This window comes from Schistocerca serialis, chromosome 9 (genome assembly GCF_023864345.2).
Source record: "Schistocerca serialis cubense isolate TAMUIC-IGC-003099 chromosome 9, iqSchSeri2.2, whole genome shotgun sequence".
Taxonomy (NCBI): Eukaryota; Metazoa; Arthropoda; class Insecta; order Orthoptera; family Acrididae; genus Schistocerca; species Schistocerca serialis.
In genome coordinates this window covers 427,500,680-427,523,848 of record NC_064646.1, presented here as the reverse complement: position 1 = coordinate 427,523,848, position 23,169 = coordinate 427,500,680, and the positions used below count along the sequence as shown (strand labels likewise).

Genomic DNA, 23,169 nt, shown 5'->3' with positions numbered 1-23,169 from the left:
CGCCTAATTTCACCGCCCTGTCTTGATGGATACTTTCGTCGTACGTCCCACATTCATTTCTGCTGTTATTTCATGTAGAATTGCTTATCTGTTAGCAATGACAACTACGCAAACGCCACTGTTCTCAGCCCTTAAGTGATGGGCGTCGGACACTGCGTTTTCTGTGGTGAGAGGTAATGCCTGAAAGTTGGTATTCTCAGCACATTCTCGACAGTGTGAATCCCGGAATATTGAATTCCCCAACTATTTCGGAAATGGCAAGTCCTATGCATCTAGCTCTAACTGCCATTCCGCGTTCAAAGTCTGCCAATTGCCGTCGTGCGGCTATAATCACGTAGGAAATCTTTTCACAAGAATCACCTGAACACAAATGACAGCTCCGCCAATGCGCTGTCCTTTTATGCCTTGTGTATGCGACGCTATCACCTTCTGTATATGTGCATTTCCTTATCCCATGACTTTTGTCGCCGCAGTGTATACTGAAGTCACAGTTCTACATAGTCCTTGCGTTTTATCTCCTATTTGAGAACGGCATTAACACATTACACTTCATTCTAGGTGTGGCAGTTTATTATTATTTCTTCAAAAAACCATAAAAGTAAAAATCTGTTGTTGCTTAAAACACGTACCAATACTTTCTTACACAAAGAGTGGTTCATACTGCTAAATGCGAAGTGAAACTCCATATACCGGCATCGGACCCCATCTTGTTATATTGTGACTGGAGCTATGGAATTACGTGCAGAAGGAAGGGAGGGGTTTGACTGAAGTCAGTTTTCGCAATAAAGTTTTTACTGGAGCACCTAACAGCCAATAGTACACACACGAAGGTGTCTTCTGTAGTAGAGATGAAGCCGGGTGACCCCACACGTCCGGCCCAGTGGTGAAGCAGCGTGAAACCCCAAATTAATGAGAAATCACAGCCAATTAAATAATAAATGGCGAAAGATATCTTGTTTGCGAGGAAAATTATTTTTTTGTGATTTTATACTACACAAGACTGTCTTGCAGAGTTCTCCTCAGTGTGCAGACTATGTTGTACTGTTTCATACGATGACACCTTACTACTGTCAAAAGGACTTAAAAGAAATTGACACTGTCTGTGAAGCTCTATGTATCTGTTAGTAAAACTAGTTGCTTCTTTCACTTGACGACTAAAAAATGAATTTAAAATTTAACTTGTTCAGTATCACATGTATGTATTGTAAAATATGGTGCTATCTCGAGTCAATAAAATACAATACAATACAGAACAAAGACGAAAAGACTTATACACTTTGAATAAGCGTTAACATTGGTCACTATGCTTTAAGAAGCCCTTTCACGTTCAATAATATTGTCAAACCATCGCCATACTGAATGTCTGAGGACCCTCAAAATATTCTCAATACTGTCAATAGCCTCCGTTCATATATGGACAGAGCTTCATGAACCATCCACACTATGTTAGTGTGCACTATTTATGTTTTCAGTTCGCCTTTGGGCGTATTGCACCTCAGATTCAATTCTCCAAAGTTGACTTTTAACACAAAATAATTGTAATAGTTCTACACAAGCATAAACATAGTATATAAGACTACCGCTTTAGGATAATCAAGGGAAGATTCTCTATGACTCGGTGTGCTGTATTAATTTGGAAAGATACTATAGGTTCGAGAATTACATAGCAGTTCGAAAAAACCTTTCCACTTCGAAAAATACATCGCATACAAGCAGTGACTAGTAACAGGTATGTGAAATACATGTCGATTTCACCAAATTATCACAAGTCGTAAAAGATGTTTTACGATATTCTAAAAATACATCGCCTACTTGCAGTGACTAGTAAAAGGTATGTGAAATACATGTCGATTTCACCAAATTATCACAAGTCGTAAAATATGTTTTACGATAATTGTCTGATCTTTCCCAGGCAGTTACAATTAGTTCACAGGTTTCCATAGTATTTTACTAATTGTGTTTGCTGATATTACAGAACTAAAGTTCGGAGCATTCTGATGATGTGCCAACCGCTAGGACTCTCATCGACTGCAATTGCCTCTCTCATTATCGTATTATACTTCCGTATTTTATCTCGTATTTACATTAATAAATTGTCGTATGCTACAGGACTCTTTGGAAAACAATTCATGAAAATTTCCGGGTCCACAGTCCTGATTTCAGTTAGTAAATTAATTTGTGACCAGTCGCTTCTTTCTTTTTGTCAACTACTCTTGGTATCATTTCCTCTTTTTCCTTGTTTTCTCTTGCTCGCAAGCTATAGCTTATATAATTGCAGCACATGCTTTCTTTTGGGTATTCGACATCTTAACCTTGTAAAACTGCGTCGTTAACTGTTAATTTTTTCGTATTGTTGATGGTGTAAGGTCGCACTTCAATATTTTGAAGACTTGACATGCTGGTATTGTTAATAAATACGTTCAGTATGTATTGAGAATATTGTAAGCCATCAGTACTTCTCGTGAATATTTTTAGTCTTGACAATACGTTAATATGAACCGCAGACGTTCAATATATTGATGGTTTGACAATATTATTGTACGTGTGAAGGACGCCAATTTGGACCTCAGACTGTCAATAACTTTGACAGTGGCACCATTTGATGATGATAACATATTTTTACCGTAACTGGCCATCCAAAATACAGTGTTTTATTGCGATCTTGGCTAAGAAGTTTTTCTTCTCCTCGTAGTCAGTATGAGTAAACTAATTAACATAGACAAAAAATGTCAGTTGACAACGCGGTTTTACAGGGTTAAGCTGTCGAACACCCAAAAGAAAGCGAGTGCTGCGGTTATATTAGCATACAAGCAACAGAAAACAACGAAAAAGACGAAATGGGTCCGAGAATGGTTGAAAAAAGGAGCGATTGGTCTCTTGTTAATTTATTGACTGAAGTCCGAACCACGGCCCCGAAAGATTTCATAAATTATCTTCCGATGAGTCCTGCATCATACATCAAGTTATTAGCGCTATTACCAGATAGGAGAGAGAGAAGCAAATTACATTAATGAAAGAGGCATTCGACAAGAGATTAAGAGTAATTTAGAGATTTCTGGCGTCAAGGTCATTCTATTGCTCGAAGTTTAGTTCTGCAATATCAGCTAGCACAATTATCAAAATTTTGTGGAAACCCATGAAGCACTTATATCTGCCTGGCAAGGACGTGTTCAGGCAGTTAATGTAAAACAGTTTTTTATCTTTGTGATAATTTGATGAAATTGGCGTGTATTTCGCAGACCTCTTACAAGTAATTGCAGATACATGACGTATTTTTCGAAATGGGAGGGTTTTCTCAAACTGCTATGTAAGACACCAGTCTATACTATGTTCTCAAATCAACGAAGTAATCATTGTCTAGGGGATACTCCTTGGGATTACTCTTGTGTATGTCTATTAAAATTATTTCGTGTTAAAATACTTCTTAAAAATTAAATGTGAGATATGATCTACCGCAACGGCGTGCTGACATAAACACACTAGCGCCGCATGGCTGGTTCCTGAAGCTCTGTCAGCGACTGAATATTGTCAGACCTTCAGTACTTGGCCTCACACGTTCAGTATGTATTCACAATAATGAGAATATTTTGAGGTCCATCAATACTGCTCGTCAATATTTCTACTATTGACAAAACGTTAATATGCTCCCTCAGACGATCAAGACATTGGATGTTTGACAATGTTATTGAACTTGCGAAGGCCCCATGGAGGTAGAATAAGGGGAGATGGCGCTACAGACTTCAGCTGTACGTTGTTTTGAAGCCAGTGGGCGGGACCTGTCGCCATCTTGGATCCCCCAAAACATTAGCAGACGAGTGTTTACAATTACTTCTTGTTCGTTATTTATGTCGTGTGCACGTGATATTTGTTTTATATAGTAAATGTTACTCGGTTTTAGTGAACAACACAGCATAAGGAACGCAACTTCAAACGTTTTTCTGGTCTTAAATGCGTATTCGATACAGTAATACGTAAAAATATTACGCTTCTTGCCTCAGTACTGTAATTCCTTTTTGTTTATACACTTAGAATAACTGAGAAGAGACGTATGTGCTATGAAAAGCGTGCTTTTGTAATCCATTTCTATTCACTTTCATTGTGTTTGTGTCGATAATTGATAAAGCCAGAACTCCAAAAACAATGATTGATAGTTTATAGGCACCGATTTGTATTCGTTGCATTTTCAAGTCAAATGCAAATTTTAAATGTTCACGTTTGCAAGAAACTTACTTTATTTCCTTTTGGTGTCCCATAGATGTATGCAGGGATGATATAAACAAGCCAGCTGTCATGTCAACAAAGTGAAAAATACGTTAAATTACGAAGGAACAGAACTGAATTTAAGATTGTCAGGCCCATTGCAATTTCCACATCTGCTTTCTTTTTAAATTGTACCTACCAAATGACATTCAGCGTGGCAAAGAACAGAAATTTACAGGGTAATACGACAACACAATGATTAATGTAATGATCTAAGCCTGGACTTCGATAGGGAACTTTGCTTTAACAAATATGTAACCATTTAAGTACTTATAATTTAACTGCTGTAACAGGTGTTCCACACATTTTACTGAAGATTTAATTAACTACATGTAGTTACATTAGTTTTATATTAAATTATTGCACTTTAAAACATTAGTCCCCATTTCCAGGATATTTCTTGCCAGGACTTTTCAGTTACTTCAGAATAACCACACAGTGAAAACCAAGTGTAATGCTCACTTCCAGACAGCTCTTCGCCTTGGATTGATAGGAAATCTAAAGTTAAATCACAGAAATAAAACCATACTGTAAAACTTTACAGTGCATCAGAATTTCAAGTATATATAAGAAAATAGCGCTTAAATAAGACCACTTACGAATGAAATGTGATTTGTTTAAACTTTAGACTACAATCAGAACGATTAGTACACCCGTGAGCGACGCAAGCCGGCATTTTTTATCAAAACACTTCATGACTACATGGAATCAAACCACCAGAGGCGAATGTTTTGGGGTAGCTAACATGGCGGACCTTCTCTTGGGTCGGCTTCAAGTTTGTGACGTCATGACAACTCCTCTTATTTTTACCTCCATGGAAGGCCCTCCGGACATTCAAATAAGTCTTTGGTTTTCTGTGTGGTTGGTCTTCCGCCCGACAGATGTTTGATGCTTTGTGCAAGGAGGTGATTGTGTGAGAGTAAATACGATACGGAAAAGAAAACGGGATGGTGGTTTGGAGTTCGTTGAGTACAGCTCTGTTGAGAGTAAGACCGAACATAGTGACAGCAACAAGTTCTGCCCTAAAGAATGTTAACAGTGGCAAGTATAATTTTATTTATACTGAAGTGTGGCATACGGCAAATGGCAATTGATGAAATATGACCACCAGGAACTCTGAACAATTATTTCGATACCATACTTGTTTAAGCAGACCAATTTGTGTTTATTTAGAGACCTTCTTTTCAGTTCCAATAAGATGCATGAGTGGACATGGCCCAAGAACAATGCCACTTCAGCCATCTCGTTTCCAGTGGAATAAATACAAGGATTTACTACACTTTTACATATTCCTTGGAGCAATACCAGTTGGTTTAATTATTTTCTTTACGAACGTGTTTGTTGGTCCTGCTACACTTGCAGAAATCCCCGAAGGTTATGAACCAAAACATTGGGAATATTTCAGGGTATGTATCAAAAATCAATTTTTGTTCATTACATTAAGAATTATTTTCAAAAAAATTTTCTTTACGTACCTCATAGAGCACTGTTATGTACCTACAAGACTGAGTTCAATTCAATTTGGTCTCGGTGATCATTTCATCTTAGTGGATATTTGCTCTGTAGAAATTGAGGGAAACATGATAACAGCTGTTGACCATTTTGTAAATTTTATACTGTTCGTATTTATGCCAAAACGAACAGATTGAATGTCGTAATGTGTTCGAACCCTGAAGTAGCAGTTTGTTTATATTTGTATTTTTGTAAGGTTTGTTCTATTATTTCTTTCTATCATTTTCATTTTATGTACTCATACAGCATCTTTATAAAAGGGGCTATTACTTTTCCTGTTCATCTAATGGTTAAAATTAAAATTTAATCTCTCTCCTTGTTTAAAATGTTAACACACATATATGATAGCATTTTTGTAAGTATGCTAGAAGAATTCATTGGGCAGCCTAAGCCCTTATTCATCCAATGATCCACCGACCATATTCTCTAGATTCCCCTTCCAAAATTTGGAAAGGGATTCTTATTAATATTGATTTTCCTCTGAAGTAAGTTTTTGTATTTGCTAGTTTATTTGTACTGATCATAAATAGACAAAGTTCCTTGTGCAAATTTATTGTAGGTAGGCGTTTTTTGCATTTTTGATGTACTAACAATAGTTCATCTCCTCTTTGTATTGAATGCATAGAATAATTCAATAAATAAAAATGTAAATGCAATACAAATCATAAATTAATACAGGTTGTATTTACTTTTCTTTTCAGCACCCTATTACACGATTTCTTGCACGGTACTTATTTCCAAATCCGCAACAAGAATATGAAAAATTCCTTCATTATTCTTATGAAGAGGATGAGAAAGCCAAGATAAGGTGAGACTCGTTATTTTAATTCCCAGTTTGAATGAGAAATGTAATATAACAACTTCAAGATAACTTTGTAGAGGAGAATTGCAGGTAAAGTTTACGATGTGCAGATGTTGGCAATGCCTATGCACGTATGTGTAAGAGTGAATGTGTTATTACTTTCAACAAGAAAACCTGATCACTTGTCTTTCCCCATCCACCTCACTATCCCCAATGTTTTAATTCATAAAAACAAGAAATCTTATGAAACATTGTTTCACAATTCTGCTGTTCTGCCACCTTGAATTTTTCCAATGACCAGTTGTAAGGTTTTAACAGAATTTCTATTACAAGAGGGAACAAAAATCTCCCTGCATGTGGAGGGCTGACAGTAATAGGGTTTCTTCCTAGCTGCCTGTGCTGCACACTCTTTAATCAGTTGATTGGCCATCACGTAGCAGCATTAGTGGTGTTCTTTTAGTAACTGACAGTTATCTATCTCCTGTCTGATTTCCACCAGCAATCTTAACACATACTTGTACTAGAATGCTAACCTCTTTCCCGAACCTTAGATGGGGATAATTTGTGTGTATGACTGTTATTTTTACTTCTGATATTACTCAGATCATCCTAAATTCACCCTTTTATTAACCAGAAAAACCATTGTGGAGTATCTGTATTGAAATGTAAGTGCAAGAATCTTAATGCCCATGAAAATGCCTGTGTAGCATGTTTCTCAACTTTACATAGTTACTCTTACTACACGCTTCTGTAGAGTGAATACTGTTAGATTTTAACTGCTTTTCTGCATCAGATTACACCCAATGGCAGTATTGACTAAAAGTCTATTAGAAAGTCCTATCTCTATGTAAATACGATCGGAGAATTTTTGAATAAAGAGGAATATTCTATACTAGTCATCAGCTTTGAACAGTGCTGTAGGAAATGTGACAAATGCGATAAACAGCATGATGACTGTAACATGATCAGTGCCATTGTTTTTTCAGACGGGCTAAGTTACGGATCAGTGTGTCATTGTAAAAAGGTTTTTTGAGTTTACATCTGTTGGTTTCAACTCTCAACGAAGCTGTGAAAATGTGCCGAAAGGTGACACCACAGGAACTGTTAACATTACATCACTGGTAAAAGCCAATGACTAGTATGTTTTTAGCTTCTCTCATGTCAGTTGGGGCTGATGTGTAGTCGTTTTTTAACTCCCCTCTGTCTTCGTGTTCTACCGTTGGACTCGGGTGTGTATGACCCCGGTTGTTTTTTGCGTCCTGAAGCAAAACAAAACCAAACCAATGACTGGTATCAAATATTCCTCTTGACCTGAAATTTCTAACAAGAAGTGCAAAGCAGGCAAAACTGAACTTTTGGTTTCTTACCCACAGCTGTTTCACCTCAGTTTATTATTCATCTTGCTACCTAAGAGCTGCGCTTGGGATCTCATCCTGTGTGATTCATTGATCAACACTGCTTGTACCCATAGCCATTTTTATTTGTATATTTATTTCTGTAATATGAATCTCTGAATGATTTGCTAATCAGTTGTAAGCCTGCTGGTTGTCAGGTATGCATGTGTTTTGGTCCTTCATCAGCAAACACTACAGTCTGTAGAGTTCTACAGTGATGGAGACAGATAATTCATCTGCACTTATGATGTACCAAGGATCTTTTGCTGCGTGCTCATATTAGCAGTTCGTTTCTGTTAGTACTATCTGGGTGCTGAATCTAATGATTCCTTTCAGCAAAATATGTGAATTGATATGTTTTTGATATGGAGACCAGGAAGAAAACAAGATGTTCTGAGAGAAGACTGATCTTTAATGTAGCCTGTGGCCTAGGTCATATTGGAATATGACAATTTGGATGTGAATTGGCACTATAGGAAATTGCAAATGAGTATTCCAGTTGGCCAACAGTTAACCAACAGCAGCATACATTGAAAAGCTGCAAGTGCCCTTTTACTGATCAAGAAGAGGAGGGGATTGACTTTTGTGGGGCCCTGTAATGTGTACCTACTATGAATTCTATCATATTTCTGTGCCAGCATTTGTTAATGTGACAATCTGTTTTCTGCTATTAAAACACGAGTACATCTGTGCAATTGAATGCCTTTAAAGTCCTAATATCTTAGGTTGCATTAGTAGAATTTTATGATCCAAACAGTCTCACATGAGCTCACAGAAATTTCAACAGCATAGTTGTTCTTGTTTAATTCTAACAGAACCATTTGTGAGATATATTACTTTCTCAATTTTAATGAAAGCCAAACTGAGCTGTTGTCAAGATTGTCAGAAAGTTGATTCAATAATTTGCTGTTAACTACACGCCATTGCATGAAAATATATCACTTTCAACTTTGTTTTCATTCTGGAGAACAGCGGACCAGATCAGGTCAATAGTGTAGGTGTGAACCTCTGTGATTTTGTTTTTGGCTAACTTCCGCATAACATGCAACATGGTAACAGTGTGTGCTTTAGTGGTGTACGAGCAAATTTTGTGAGCACCACAGTGCAGACGGTTTTATCCTTAGTGCCTGTCACAGTTATACCACATGAAGATGGTGGGAACCAACTGAGTTATCATATAAATGGAAGGAAACTAGATGTGCCACACCACTGATTTTACACTTGATGTTAACTGTCATTGTATGCAACATCAAGGTGCTGAAATGGATCGCATTTGCAGAGAACATGGTGGAGTTTGTGATGGTGCACTCTAATGGGAGATGTCTGTTTCTAAATTGTTTGTAAGCAATGTTAATGAATCATTGATCCCTTTCAGTGTTGCTTGTGAGAAGAATATTGGAAATGTTTCTTCTAATATTCCGGTTGAATACTGTCCAGCCATCTTCAGAGTGAGCCGAGGCGACTAACGCTCCACCACTTGCTCTGTCCTTTTAAACCTGAGCATCGAACCACTGTGTATGCGGCCAAAGATACACAAGGTGCCAGAGATGTTGATAGGTGGCAAAGAGGTGTAACATATGCATGGAAATTAAATCTATGGCTCTGTCATGGAGAGCTGCGCTGTCACGACGTCTTTGTGATTTAATGACAGAAATTGCTTGATTCCATGATTTGTCCAAGCTGAAGCTGCTATCTCTATTAATTAAATTTGTAGCCAACCAAATTTCAATTGCTTCTTTCACTACGGAGTCCCAGGAAGATGAAGGCTAAAATTTCGACATTATTGTACACCATAGAGTGCTCAGTGCCAATACAGTGCTCCGCCACCACAGATTTATAGGTTGTAAGAGACGGGTGTATCTGTGGTGCTCTATGCATCTCTCCTGGACTGTATGTGTCGTCTGTCCGATGTATGAACAGCCGCACTCACAGGGTATCTCATAAACCCCAGGCTTCCGAAGTACCAAATCTTCTTTAATGGAACCCAGGAGTCCTGCAGTCTTTGGTGGAGGGCGAAAAATCACTTTCAATTTGTGTTTGCTGAGAACCCGTCCTGTTTTTGATGAAAGGCTTCCCACGAATGGCAGGAAAGCCATGGATCTAAAACTTTCCGTGTCTCCCATTTTTGGATGTGATGGTACGCTGCAAAGATGATGGCACTATGGGACGTGCAGTGTATCGAAAACTGACCCATACAGATTTATATTTACGTGCAAATAGCTGCCACCATCCTTCGCAGACGATGAGTGTACCCAGAACTGTAGTACACAGAGCACATGTCATTGCTGATGAGAGCAGTCTGGAGGACGAGATTCTACACCTGAGAAGAGTTTTTGAAGCCAACAGGTGCTCTCCACAGCAGATATGTAAGGCACTACGAATTAAATCAACAGTGGGCACAAGAAAAGTGGAAGAAGACAAGGAAGGTTCTTAGAACTCTGCAGGCGGGAACCATCACTACAACATGTCCTTGGTTCTTGCCACCACCTGGTCTTAATTAACATTAATTCCTTCAGATCCTGCATTTATTCACAGTAACTACTCTTTTCTTCATTACATTTCAGTTTTCTACATATTTCATTTTCTGACTTGCCTATTTTTTGCCATCACCCCCTGTAATCTCTGTTACATACAGTGCACTTAGCTTTTCACTCTTACTGATCTGTGCATGAAATTTTAGTAGTAATCTCTGTCTTGCTTTCTCATCCTGTCTGGTAAGCCTTCCCTGCCCCAGGCTTCTGGGTGACTTTTCTGAACTGTACTGCTTTCCTTAAGCCTCTCCAGTCCTTTTACTTCACCACTTTCCCTTCCCCTTCAACTCTTCTCCGAGAAGTAGTAGTCACTGGCTCCGAAAGCTTGTAAAATTTAAATTGTTTCGTGTGTGTGTGTTCCCCCCTACCATTTCCCAGCGAGTAGATTATTTATCTATCCGTTCATATTATCAATAATTGAATATGTTCATGATAGGACATTGGCACGTGAAACTCATGGAGTCTCGAATCAGGATCTTCCATGGGGCTCACACCTCTGATGCAAACCTGTGTGTGGCAAGGATTGGGTGCCGAGTCATTGGAATATTTCTTCTTACACTATGCTGCAACATCAGCCCATGACCCCTCTTCTCAAACTCTATCCTCCCATTTACTTGTAAACCATGGTGGCTTCTTGATGCGAACTGAGCTTATCGAAAAATTGTGATTTTGGTCATGTTCTAACCCCCTTAGCATATACCAGTAGTCCTGCCCCCTACCCCCAGTTCTTTAAATAATTGAATTGTGTATAAAACAACTTTGGTGTAAAAACAGCTAATTTTTCACTGATCTCAGTGTTTAGAATGTCATATCTCCTGAGTGTTGTAAAATGTCATAATTTTGCTGGCACATCAGCAGTATATGTGTATACTGTGAAAAATGTGTAGTCAGTAGAGTTAATACTAAAGAAATAAGTTAAAACATCATACCTGACACTGAAGTTTTACTGCAGGAACAGCAAAAATGCAGTAAGCGATAAACATTTTTCTTCATAGTGTGTGTGTGTGTGTGTGTGTGTGTGTGTGTGTGTGTGTGTGTGTGTGTGTGGGTGGGGGTGGGTGTGGGTGTGTGTGTGTGTGTGGGGGGGGGGGGGGTGTTTTCATCAGGAAAAACAGGAAAAAGTGTGACATGCTCTAATTATTATCAAATCCTAAATGAAGAAAGATAGTCTGGGCAGTTTGTGCACCATATATAATGGTGCCTCAAGATGTATACATTATTTCTAACTTCAACACGTATTGTGTTAAATCTTTAAATAATACCTCTTAATGAGTATAACATTATTTGACATTTGTAAATTGAGAAAGTAATATATGATGTACTAAACATCAAATTTATGTTACCCCTGGAAGCCATTAGGTACATTGGATGACCATTTTAAATGTTTGCTTGTGTGGTGTCATGTTAATGTGGTATGCCTAGGAGTATGTGTTAGTTGTATCTGGGACATGGCAAGGCAGGAAACCACATTAAGATTCGAGGAGAAAAATTTGCTTCCCAATACTTCGTCTGTTCCAGAATGGATAAGGAATTCTCTTTGAATATAAAACCACCGTTCTTCTGTAGAACAAACTGAAGATGAGTAGAAGAAATCACCTCAATAAGTAAAATGAGAATAGGATCAGCATTAATCAGACTGTCATCACCCACTCTGCCATGGGCCCTGTTCTTGTGTAACAAGCTTGATGATATCCCTGTCACAATTACACCCCATAAGAGCCTCAACTAGATGCAAAAGCTAATCTTTCATGGTGGCCTTCCACTCTGTAGAGACTGTGATCAACCATTACATGAGAACATCCTTGTGGGGGAACCACTGATTCACATTAATTATGAGTAAGAGCTTTCTATCCCCCCACAAACATGCCATGTCCTTATTAAAGCTCACATAATACAGGAATATAAAACCTCTGACTAAAGTACTCTGAGGCTCAAAAGAAATATAACCTCTTACATTCTGTACAAACGACAGAAAATTTCTTGACGGTGGTAACCAAGGTACCACATACAGCAAATAAGAATGTTCTCTCCCCTCTCAACAGTGGTACCAATTAGGCTCCCAAGCCTGTTCCCTGTTATTCCTTCTACATTTACCTTGATGTTCCCTCCCCAAGCAGAGCAGTATCCTTCTCAACAGATCACTCTTGGGGGATGGCTACCTTCCACCCACCACCCCATGAACCGCCAGCACTGCATCCCCCAACAATGACCAGAGGCTGATGGAAGCCTGGGAAATAGGCCTTAGGATGGCCCATTCATCTTTAATTCCAGCAACCTATCCCAATGTTTCCAAGCTGGAAATAAAATTCCGAAAGAAAAGAAACTACTGAAGGGAAGATGGATGCAGTAACCCTAACAGTCTCTCATGCTCCTTAGCACATCCGTCCCCACATCGGTGAGTCCATTCACATCTGCAGTGACTACTCGAGCAGTTTGCAAGTTCTTGATAAATATTACACTTACCATCCCTTGGACATGGCTATCCAGAATTTCCCGTATGCCCTTGAACAATGTGGACACAAAGTGACCTTTGTCTGGACGCTGGGCCATGTTGGGACCCAGGGGAATGAACTTGCTGATAGCCTGGCCAATCTGGCAACCAGTAAGCCAACTCTTGAGATCAGTATTCTGGAAACATCTCCAATTGGTATTACACCGTGAAGTTTTAGGGATATGGAATGGCTCACTCTCTGACTTCACCAAACTAACTACAGATGATAAAGGAGACCATGAATCTGTGGAGGTCCTCCATGCAGGCCGCTTGCGGGGACCTTACCATCCTTTGCTGGCTCTGTGTTGACCATACTTGGCTGACTCAGGGTCATCTTTTCCATCACGAGGACCCATCTCATTGTCGTTATGGTTCCGGTTTGATGGTACCCTACATTTTGCTGAACTGCCCAACCTAGATGCCCTATAGCAGACTCTTAAGGTCCCTTACTCACTACCCTTAGTATTAGGAGACAATGCCTCAGCAGCTGATTTAGTTTTACATTTTATTTGTGTAGGTGGCTTTTACCGCTCTGTTTAAGGGAGGGCAACTTAACCTTATCGGCCCATTTAAGGTTTGGCAGAGCACTGTTACCTCCTCTGCGCAGACTGGGCTGTGGCAGTCTGGGCTTGGTGGTCCACCCTAGCCCTCATCGTACCTGCTCTTTTACTCTTTCTCCCCCTCTTGCATCGTCTATTTGACTTCTTTGACTTGTTCAATTTTTGTCTGTCTGTTTCTCTTGCCCTGTCCATGGTGCTAGGCTATTTCTGAGTGGGGTACCTCTGGTAAGTGACTGTTCTTGCTAAATCTCCCTTTTTTCTTTTTGTTCCTTATCTAGCCTTCATTGAACTTTGGCAGACCTTGGGGTTTTCTTCCTTTAGGTTTTGGGCTGTAGGCCATCTCTGATGAACAGTTGTGTATACCTTTGTGTCTGAGAAAAAAGGGACTAATGACGTAGTTGTTTGGCCCCTTTAATCATCCAACCGACACATCCTAACAGTCTGCCAAATGCCACCTACAGAAATTATGCAAATTGACAGGAATCCAACAGGTGCTACTGGCTTATTTCAAAGTGCGTAACAAAAATCAAGCTCCTGGGAGGTCTTCTGGTGGCGTTTCCACATTGGCCTACATGACCAGTTAACAGATCCCACTCTGTACTTCAAGCAGTGGCTGTGCTTTTACAAACATACATAAATCTTATACTCTGTAACATTTATCTATTTCCAGATGGGGAGGTCACATATCAGCTGATCACTGATTTGATCTTCTAACTATCCACATGCTTATCAATCTTAGGGCATTTTAATGTTCAGTCTTTTGTGAGGCAGTTCAAAAATCTCTGTGAGGTAGTATACTAGAACAGGTATTATTCAGTTATAAACCCCAGGTTGTCCACTTACTTTAGGCAGCCTATGGCACCTTCTCGGCTATATATGTACCAATATGTAACCCCCAGCTCGCGCTCTCTCTCTCTCTCTCTCTCTCTCTCTCTCTCTCTCTCTCTCTCTCTTTTTGTCCATGCTGGAATGTAAGGAATGGTGGCTGGCGTAGCTTCATTTCGATAAATCTTACTCCCCCCCAAAGGATGTACCAATACTGTGACATTATAAGCAATAGAAGCAGCAGTCCCTCTCTCCTCAGGTATCAGCCAGTGGATACACTGTGTTTATGGACACCAGTCATCATACAGTATCGTGGGCATCTATCAGGATGGTGCCATTTATTCTGATGTCACTATTCTTGCTGTACAATTGACAACACAATTTGCTCAAGCCTCAGCATGTGGGAGTTAGCCTCCTACCTTCCACCACCATAAAAATGAATGAACAATATTTAACTATCCTTTGATTCTCAGTCCTCAGAAGCATACATTAACCATGCTACGAACAGGAACTTCCCATTGCCTTGGTGCATTGCTGTGACATAGCTCCATGCTCAGATTGAATACATAACCAGATGCTACGTTATGGTCTCCTGAAATACAAACATCATATTTTTGCTGTTTCTTTTTTTTTAGTACCATCTGGTCTCCAGCCTTGCACTCCCCTCCTCCACCATTAGAGCAAAAGTGTAGGTGTCGCTATGTTGAAACTAGGGAAGAATACATACAAGATGGACAGCTATCTCCATATTTCTTACAAATGTTTTACGCATTTGGTTCAAATGAATGGTGCACAGGTGACTTATTTGAACTCTTGAGACTAAGGGACTTGTATCCAAATTTCAGTGCGGATTTTGAGAGAGCTCACCTACCAGTGACTGCCTAATTTGCTTGTAATCCACTATCAGAATGGACTTCAGTCAACATCAGTAATAAAGTATGACCCCAGGTCATTCTCTTTTCTTGCCATGCTGTCGCAGGAGTTGGTTGGTTGGTTTGGGGAAGGAGACCAGACAGCGTGGTCATCGGTCTCATCGGATTAGGGAAGGATGGGGAAGGAAGTCGGCTGTGCCCTTTCAGAGGAACCATCCCGGCATTTGCCTGGAGTGATTTAGGGAAATCACGGAAAACCTAAATCAGGATGGCCGGACGCGGGATTGAACCGTCGTCCTTCCGAATGCGAGTCCAGTGTGTAATCACTGCGCCACCTCGCTCAGTGTCGGAGGAGTGCAGGACTAGACAACAAGGAGCAAAATCCTGCCCCCAGTATCTGGTCCGTACCAGGGTTGACAGGGACACATTTTTTGGCCACAAAGCCAAATATGGGGAATTTGCAGCCATTTCCATGATGAAGAATGGTTCCTTGCTCGTTAAATCATCATCTCTTGCACGTTCACAGGGACTGCTCTGTAGTGAGAAGTTTGTGACATTCCTGTGACTGTCATTCTCCACAGTTCAGTCCAGGGCATCATCTTTCACCATGATCTTCTGCAAGCTGACAGATGAGCTGCGGGCCAACTTAGAGGGAAGGGGTGTGTACTTGATCCGCTGGGTCCATAGGGGACCAAGAGAAAAATGAGTTGCTATTGGGGCCTTCATCTTGGCTTTTTGAGGATGATACATTGCATGAAAAGTGAAGGTAATGGTTTACCAGTGTGATGCGGAACACTATGTTCCTCCTATGACATGCTTCAGGTGCAGGAAGTTTGGACATATGTCTTCCTGTTCCACTGCCACTGCTGCCTGCAGAGATTATGGGTGTCTGTTGCACATGAATGTTCCTTGTGCCCCTCCCACCACACTTCTGTGTAAACTGCGGCAAGCTTTACTCTCCCCACTCACCAGATTGTTCCATTTTTAAGCAAGAGAAGAAAATCCAAGAGTGTAAGATTCTGGACAAGCTCACATATCAGGAGGCCAGAAAAAAGTATGAACATCTTAATCCCAGACAAATGACACAGTATTAAGCAACAGCTGCAACACCATCTCCTTCTCTATTGCTCCACTTACAGTGGCCCCTCAGAGCCACCTACTGATACCTGTCCCCCAGATGATTGGCTCCCTTCTGGTGCTTTCACTGCACCCACTTTGATAGTATTCTCTCCCCAGCTGTGAGGGACATTGGTCCCCATCCCATAGCCAGAGCACCTCCTCCGGCTTCCCTAGCTGAGAAGAGGTCCTTTGGGGCTCTTCCTTCCACTGTTCCTGCTGGTCCACCGCCAGACTCCAGATGCCGGATGAAGGAACCATAGGTTGCTGACTGCCGGACTTCCCATTCCTCCTGTGTCTCAGAAACCAATTGGAGGAACCTTCTCAGTCATTGTCTTCGAAGAAGAAGAAGAAGAAGAAGAAGAAGAAGAAGGAGGAGGAGTCCTTTAAGGTGAAGGAAACTCTGGTGGCCGCCTCGCCACTGGACTCTGCATGTACTCCTTCTGTGCCCAAGGTGGAGATCCCGGTTGCCACTGAGGTACCAGATCTCCCCAGCCAATGTACCACACAATCTGTGGGGGTCCATGGTTGTACTTATGGTGCACTGTAGTTGGCATCTAAAGTACTACCAGGCACAGAAGTCATGAACATAAATGGAATGTGGGACTGTAGGGTCCACAATCTCTACAAATCTTAATTGCTATGAGGAAAAGGGTTACTCTCAAAATGGAATTTTACAGGAGACTGATTTACTGTGTGTGAGGGAGACTGTGTGAAGCACCTACTTGATCACGGAAAGACCAATGGGACAAAAAGTTACGGATAAAAATTGGGAGGACACCTATGCCCCACCCATGTATTAAGATGACGATGTCACCACGTGGTGTTAAAAATGCAATGAGGTGTTCACGGTGGTTGGTCGATTGGAGTGAAAGGGACTGAACTGCAAGGTCTTTTCTCCTGTCATGTATTAAGTGTAAAATCAGGAGCAGTCATGAAAGGAAAGAGGTGAAATGCAAATTCTGGAAAGCCTAGGTATAGCTAACACAGCAGAGAGAGAGAGAGAGAGAGAGAGAGAGAGAGAGAGAGAGAGAGAGGAGGAGGAGGAGGAGGAGGAGGAGGAGGAGATCATTAAGAGAACAGTTAAGACAAGTTGTTAAAACCAAGAAATGAAAAAGAATAGTGTAAAAAAAGTGGAAAGGGTACAGGCCAGGCTCGACCACCCACTCAAGGGATGCCAAGGAAGCCCTAGGGGGGACGGGGCGGAGCCGGAGATGGGCACCCCATCAACCCCTCTGGCGGTCAATGAGGCCAGAAAACACTACCTTACAGGAATGAATAGAAACCACCTTCCCAGGCAAAATGTAACATCTTGTCGGCCAAGTTGGCGTCATCTGCTAACACTTGAGGTAGTATGTCAGCACAATTAAGATGCCACCTCAAAGTAGCCAAATTAGGGCAATCTATGAGTAGGTGGGCCACTGTCAGGAGGTATCTGCAATGGCAGTGAGGGGGATCCTCACATCTGAGTATGTCGCCTTGGGTCAACCAAGTGTGGCCAGTGCGACTGAGGACAGTGGACTCCCTGCGAGAAGCGCTCAGAATTTTACAGACGGTAAAATCCTGATGTGCCCATACCTGAACAGCCACAGCTTCCAATGGTGCAAACAGGTTTGTCAGAAATATTGTGAGAAACTTGTTCATCATGAGTCTATGTATGTCATTCAGGTAATTCAGATAGCTTTCAAAACTAAAATACTGAGATACTGCAAAGTCAAAAGATTAGGTATCTGAAAGTGATGTAAACAGGAATGGCACCTGTCTGAGTTGACCCTAGTCATGTCAGCCTCACCACACCATGTTTTATCATAAAGGAAATGGAAATAAATATAAGTGGCATAATAAAGCTTTCATGGAGTGGAACCATACCTCTTTTTGTCGCTTAGCTCTCTTGTCTAGTTATGAAATTACCAGAACAGTTTGAACATTCCTTTGTTACATTCTTTATATAGGTAGGTAATTGTTTGTGCAAAACTATCTTACTTAGTCACGCTATTTTTTATTTTTTCAGGAAACTTGAAAAAGAAATCAAAGCTAAGATGGCAGAGAGAAGTGATTACCAAGCGTATTACTATCGGCCTGCAATTGCTAAATATCACCGCATCTCTAAAGAAGCATCTAATTATCTGGAATCTTTAAGAGGAGATTAGTTATTGAAGAAATACAGAATTTTTTTGTAGCATATTGCTAGTGTATATATGGAATGATTTCTGAATCAATTTACTTGTACAAATATATTATTTATAAAACATTGCATGTGTGTGTTGTGTACACATGTACTGAAACCTTAAAGTGCTAATCTCATATCATAGTGTTGATAACACAGGTCTAAAAAGTACAGTTACTAAAACAGAAGACATTAAAACCAAAATGTCAGAACTAAAGTGAAATGAGAATGGTGCAGTTGTTGGCAGTGTTAGAGTTAATGCCTTATGTCATCAATTATTTTGTAATCTGTGTTCCACAATGTTCAGTGATTCCAAATGCCTCCCATACAATTCCTGTGAATGAGTTCACCAGAAATTTCAGTCAGTATGCTACCTTATTGAAATCATAACTTTTTGTGCATCCTGTAAACTTGATTTAATTTTAAAGCATCTGCAGTACTTACTCAAACTTTAGTTCCCATTGTAAGTTATGAATCACTGCAGTTCATATTAAAATCTGTGCGCAGCAGTACTACAGCTGAACATTAACTGGAATGACAATGACGATTTTGTGACTGTGCTCAGTGAAAAACCCATAAGTCTGTAGATTGCAGCTCTAAGAAGAGTTATTGATGTGTGAAGTCATTTCACCCTTTGACAGAAACTTTTACTTTTCAGTGCAAGCTCTGAGAACAAAATACATGTATATCAATTTTTCTTAATAGCACAGGATGTATTACAATGGTTTTCCTGCAGGAGGGTAATCTGTTACAGTAATTGGGCGAATATGAAATACACTTGAACTTTCAGATGTACTTGGGACCCATGTTTCTGGACAGTATAAAATGTTGACTGAAGGATGTGGAACAAGCACTTCGTAGAAAATTTATAATTCCAGCACTGTGAAATGAACAATCTCATATCTATGTAATATTATTTGCTGTTAAAAATGGATTTGACCAGTAAGGGTATTGTAATTGTGTAGTTCATCTGCCACTAATCAGTGTGTTGCTTAACTCTCCAAAGAACATTTTTTTCAGTTTTCCTCTTCAGAGAAACACAAGATGATTTCAGTTGTCTGTGACAATGATTACAGGTAAAAGAATATTATATATTTTTGTCTGGTTTTTGAAGATAAGTGTGTTAGAGGGGGGGCTGCATCACAGGGTGCTCCAGCTCATCGGTGCATTTGTCTGAAAGATAGCAAGTGTTATTCTTTTTTTGTGCATGTTGATGACTCCTTTGACTGTTGGTGAGTTGTCTCCTGAAGTCTGAAATTATCTGCATTCTGTCAGAACTTTAATTACCATATTTAGGTCAATGGAAGAGTCTTCTGATATTGAAAATGAATGATCACATGTTTACTTCAAACATTATGGCAGATAAAAATCCTGAATTAAATTGGGAGCAGACTACAGGTCTAGTGATCTTTATCTTTCATGGGATTTCTTGTCCGAAGCTTAATGGGTGGGTTCCTTAAGCATGGCGTATTAAATCAAAGCGCATAGACATTTTTTGTTTGTATTTAACCATGATAACCTGTTGTGTTCTGTTGTTAAAGTGTAGTGAATAAGTTGCTCTAACGAGGGTTTTTCATAAAGATGGGAACACAGGCTTTAAAATTAAGTATTTTTCCTGTTGAAAATCTGCCTTGGAATGAGAGAAACTGAATGAAGTGCTGTAAAAGGTATATATATCTTCATTATGTTTACTTGTTGTACACACAATGCCATGATGGGGTTCAGCAAGTGGACTGGTGTGGAGAGGCATACGGGGGGGGGGGGGGGGGGGATGGGAATAGAAGAGAGAGTGAGAGGGAGGCAGGAAAGGGGTTGGGGGTGGGTAACTAGTGGCTTGGAGGAAGCCAGCTGGTTTGCTGGCGAGGGATGTGGGAGGGAGCAGTTGCAAGTGCATGGGCTAGGCATGTGATATATGGGTATCACAGCTGGTGAGGAGTGGCCTACGAAGATGATGTGCGAGATGTGAATTGGGAGTGGATGGTAGTTCAGAGGAAGGGGAAATAATTGGACGGAGGGTGTAGGGACTGTGGTTAACGGAGATTGAAGAAAGGTGGCTTATGGAAGTGAAGGATGTGTTGTAAGGATAACTCCAATCTGTGTAGTTCAGAAAATCTGTTCACTCTTGCGGGTCCGGGGGTCACAATAGGCCTGTGGTATTCCTGCCTGTCGTAAGAGGCGACTAAAAGGAGTCCCACACTACCCTCCTTTTTGCTGTTGTGCCACCTGCTTTGGGAGCAACATCACCCCCACCCATCGGGGTCATCCATCCCCACTTCTAAGCTGGAGAAGCATCCGACTTCTTCGGCTCCTCGCTCGGAAGGGGTCCCTTGGGTCCCTCCCTTCCCAGGTTTCCACCAGTGGGAAGGGTGATGCCCGCCAGTGGTGTAAGTGCCGACAAGCAGCTGGTCATAGGGCTTCACAATCCTCCTCAGTCGCGGAGACTGAATCAGTGAAGCCCCCCCAGACAGTGAAACCCAAGGAGCAGCGAGAAAAGTCCAAGAAGAAGACCTCTACGACCAAGGAACTTGCTGTGGCGCCCACCCCACTGTGACCTACAAGCTCTGCGTCTGAGGATGGGGTGGAGATTCTGGCATCCACTGAGGAGCTATATCTCTCCGGACCCTCAGCCACCATGGAAGTCGATCACACAGGTACTTAGTTGGTGGCAGCAGGTGATCCAGTGGCGTAATCTACCTCCACGGTGCTTCACGCCTTTTTTGGCTGCAGACAATGTCATCCTCCAGTGGAATTGCAGTGGTTTTTTCCACCACCTTGCTGAGCTCCGACAACTTCTCAGCCTTCACCCTTTCTTCTGCATTGCTCTCCAGGAAACTTGGTTTCCAGCTTTGTGAAACCCCCCTCTCCATGGCTATCAGGGTTATAAGAATCGGGCAGCTTATGAGAGGGTATCTGGTGGAGTCTGTGTCTATGTCCTTTACTCTCTTTACAGTGAGTGTGTCCCTCTTTAAACACCTTTAGAGGCTGTCGTTTTTTGGGTGTGGATGCCTCAGGCTGTTACTGTCTGCAGTCTGTGTCTTCCACCAGATAGTGATGTCTCGCAGCATTTATTGGCTGATAGCCCAATTGCCACCACCTTTTCTGTTATTGGGCGACTTTAACGCCCATAGCCCTTTGCGGGGTGGATGGGTGACTACAGGCTGAGGCACTGTCTTTGAGCAAGTGTTGGCTCAGCTCGACCTTTCTCTTTTAAATAATGGTACCTCCAGACATTTCAGTGTGGTGCATGGCACATATTCAGCCATCGACCTTTCGGTCTGCAGCCCTGGCCTTCTACAGTTTGTCCAATGGAGTGTGCATGACGACTTTTGTGGTAGTGACCACTTTCCGGTCTTTCTGTCAGTGCCACTGTGTCACCACCTGGGCAACCCCCCCAGATGGGCTTTGAATAAGGCTGACCAGGACTTGTTCACCTCCATTGACATTCATGAGCCTCTTTCTCCTGACGCCATTGATGTGGTGGTTCACACGATCACCACTAGCATCATTTCTGCCACGGACTCTGCAATTCCCTGTTCTTCAAGGCCCCCTCAGCGGAGGACTGTGCCTTGGTGGTCACCGGAGATTGCTGAGGCTATTAGAGATAGCAGGTGGGCCCTCCAGCATCATAAGTGGCACCCATCATTGGAACACCTCATTACCTTTAAACGGCTGCGTGCCCGAACCCGATGCCTTATTTGCCGACGGAAGCAGTAGTGTTGGGAAAGGTAGGTCTCCACCATTGGCACCCATACCTCCCCGTCGCAAGTTTGTTGCAAGATTAGGCGACTCTATGGGAATCAGACGTCCATCAGTGTACCTGGGCTTTCCCTGAATGGAGCAGTCTGTACTGAATCACACACAATTGCAGAACTCTTAGCAGAGAATTATGCTCAGAGTTCTGCTTCTACGAATTATCCACTGGCATTCTGCTTCCTGAAAGAGTGATTGGAAAGTCGGAGCCTTTCATTCCATACACGCCACTCCGAATTGTGCAATGCTCCAGTCAGTGACTGAGAATTCCAAAGTGCCCTAGCCGCTTGCCTTGGTACGGCTCCCAAGCTGGATCACATTCACTATCAGGTGCTGCCAGTAACACCTCTTCGACCTTTTCAACCGTATCTGGTTGAAGGTGAGTTTCCGTCTCAGTGGTGGGAAGGCATTATCATCCCAGTGTTGAAGCCTGGAAAGAACCCCTTGGAGGTGGACTGCTACTGCCCCATTAGCCTCACCAATGTTATGTGCAAGTTGCTCAAACACATGGTGAGCTGGAGGCTGAGTTGGCTACTTGAGTCTCTGGGCCTTCTGGCTCCATCCCAGGGTGGGTTCCGTAAGGGCCACTCTGCCACCAATAATCTGGTCTGCTTGGAGTCTGCCATCCGCACGGCATTTGCCTCCCGTCAACATCTGGTTGATGTCTTTTTTGACATGCAGAAGGTGTATGATATGATGTGGCGACGTCACATCCTCACCATGCTTCATGGGTGGCGTCTTAGGGGCCCGCTCCTGCTTTTTATTGAAAATTTTCTGTCGCTGCGTTCCTTCTGCATGCAAATTGGTTCCTCCCGAGTCCAGGAGAATGGGGTCCCGGAAGGCTCTGTCTTGAGTGCCTCTTTTTAGTTGCTATCAATGGACTAGCTGC

The 23,169-nt window shown here is 41.6% G+C and overlaps 1 protein-coding gene across 1 annotated transcript; it reads left to right on the top strand.

Annotated features, from left to right (window-relative positions):
• The first annotated feature begins 5,127 nt into the window (after positions 1–5,127).
• Positions 5,128–18,617, top strand: LOC126419211 (NADH dehydrogenase [ubiquinone] 1 beta subcomplex subunit 5, mitochondrial). Its single transcript, XM_050086346.1, has 4 exons — positions 5,128–5,301; positions 5,449–5,666; positions 6,474–6,580; positions 18,375–18,617. Exons 1-4 carry the CDS (start codon positions 5,208–5,210, stop codon positions 18,511–18,513), a joined length of 558 nt encoding a protein of 185 aa, XP_049942303.1. The 5' UTR covers positions 5,128–5,207; the 3' UTR covers positions 18,514–18,617.
• The last annotated feature ends 4,552 nt before the right edge of the window (positions 18,618–23,169 follow it).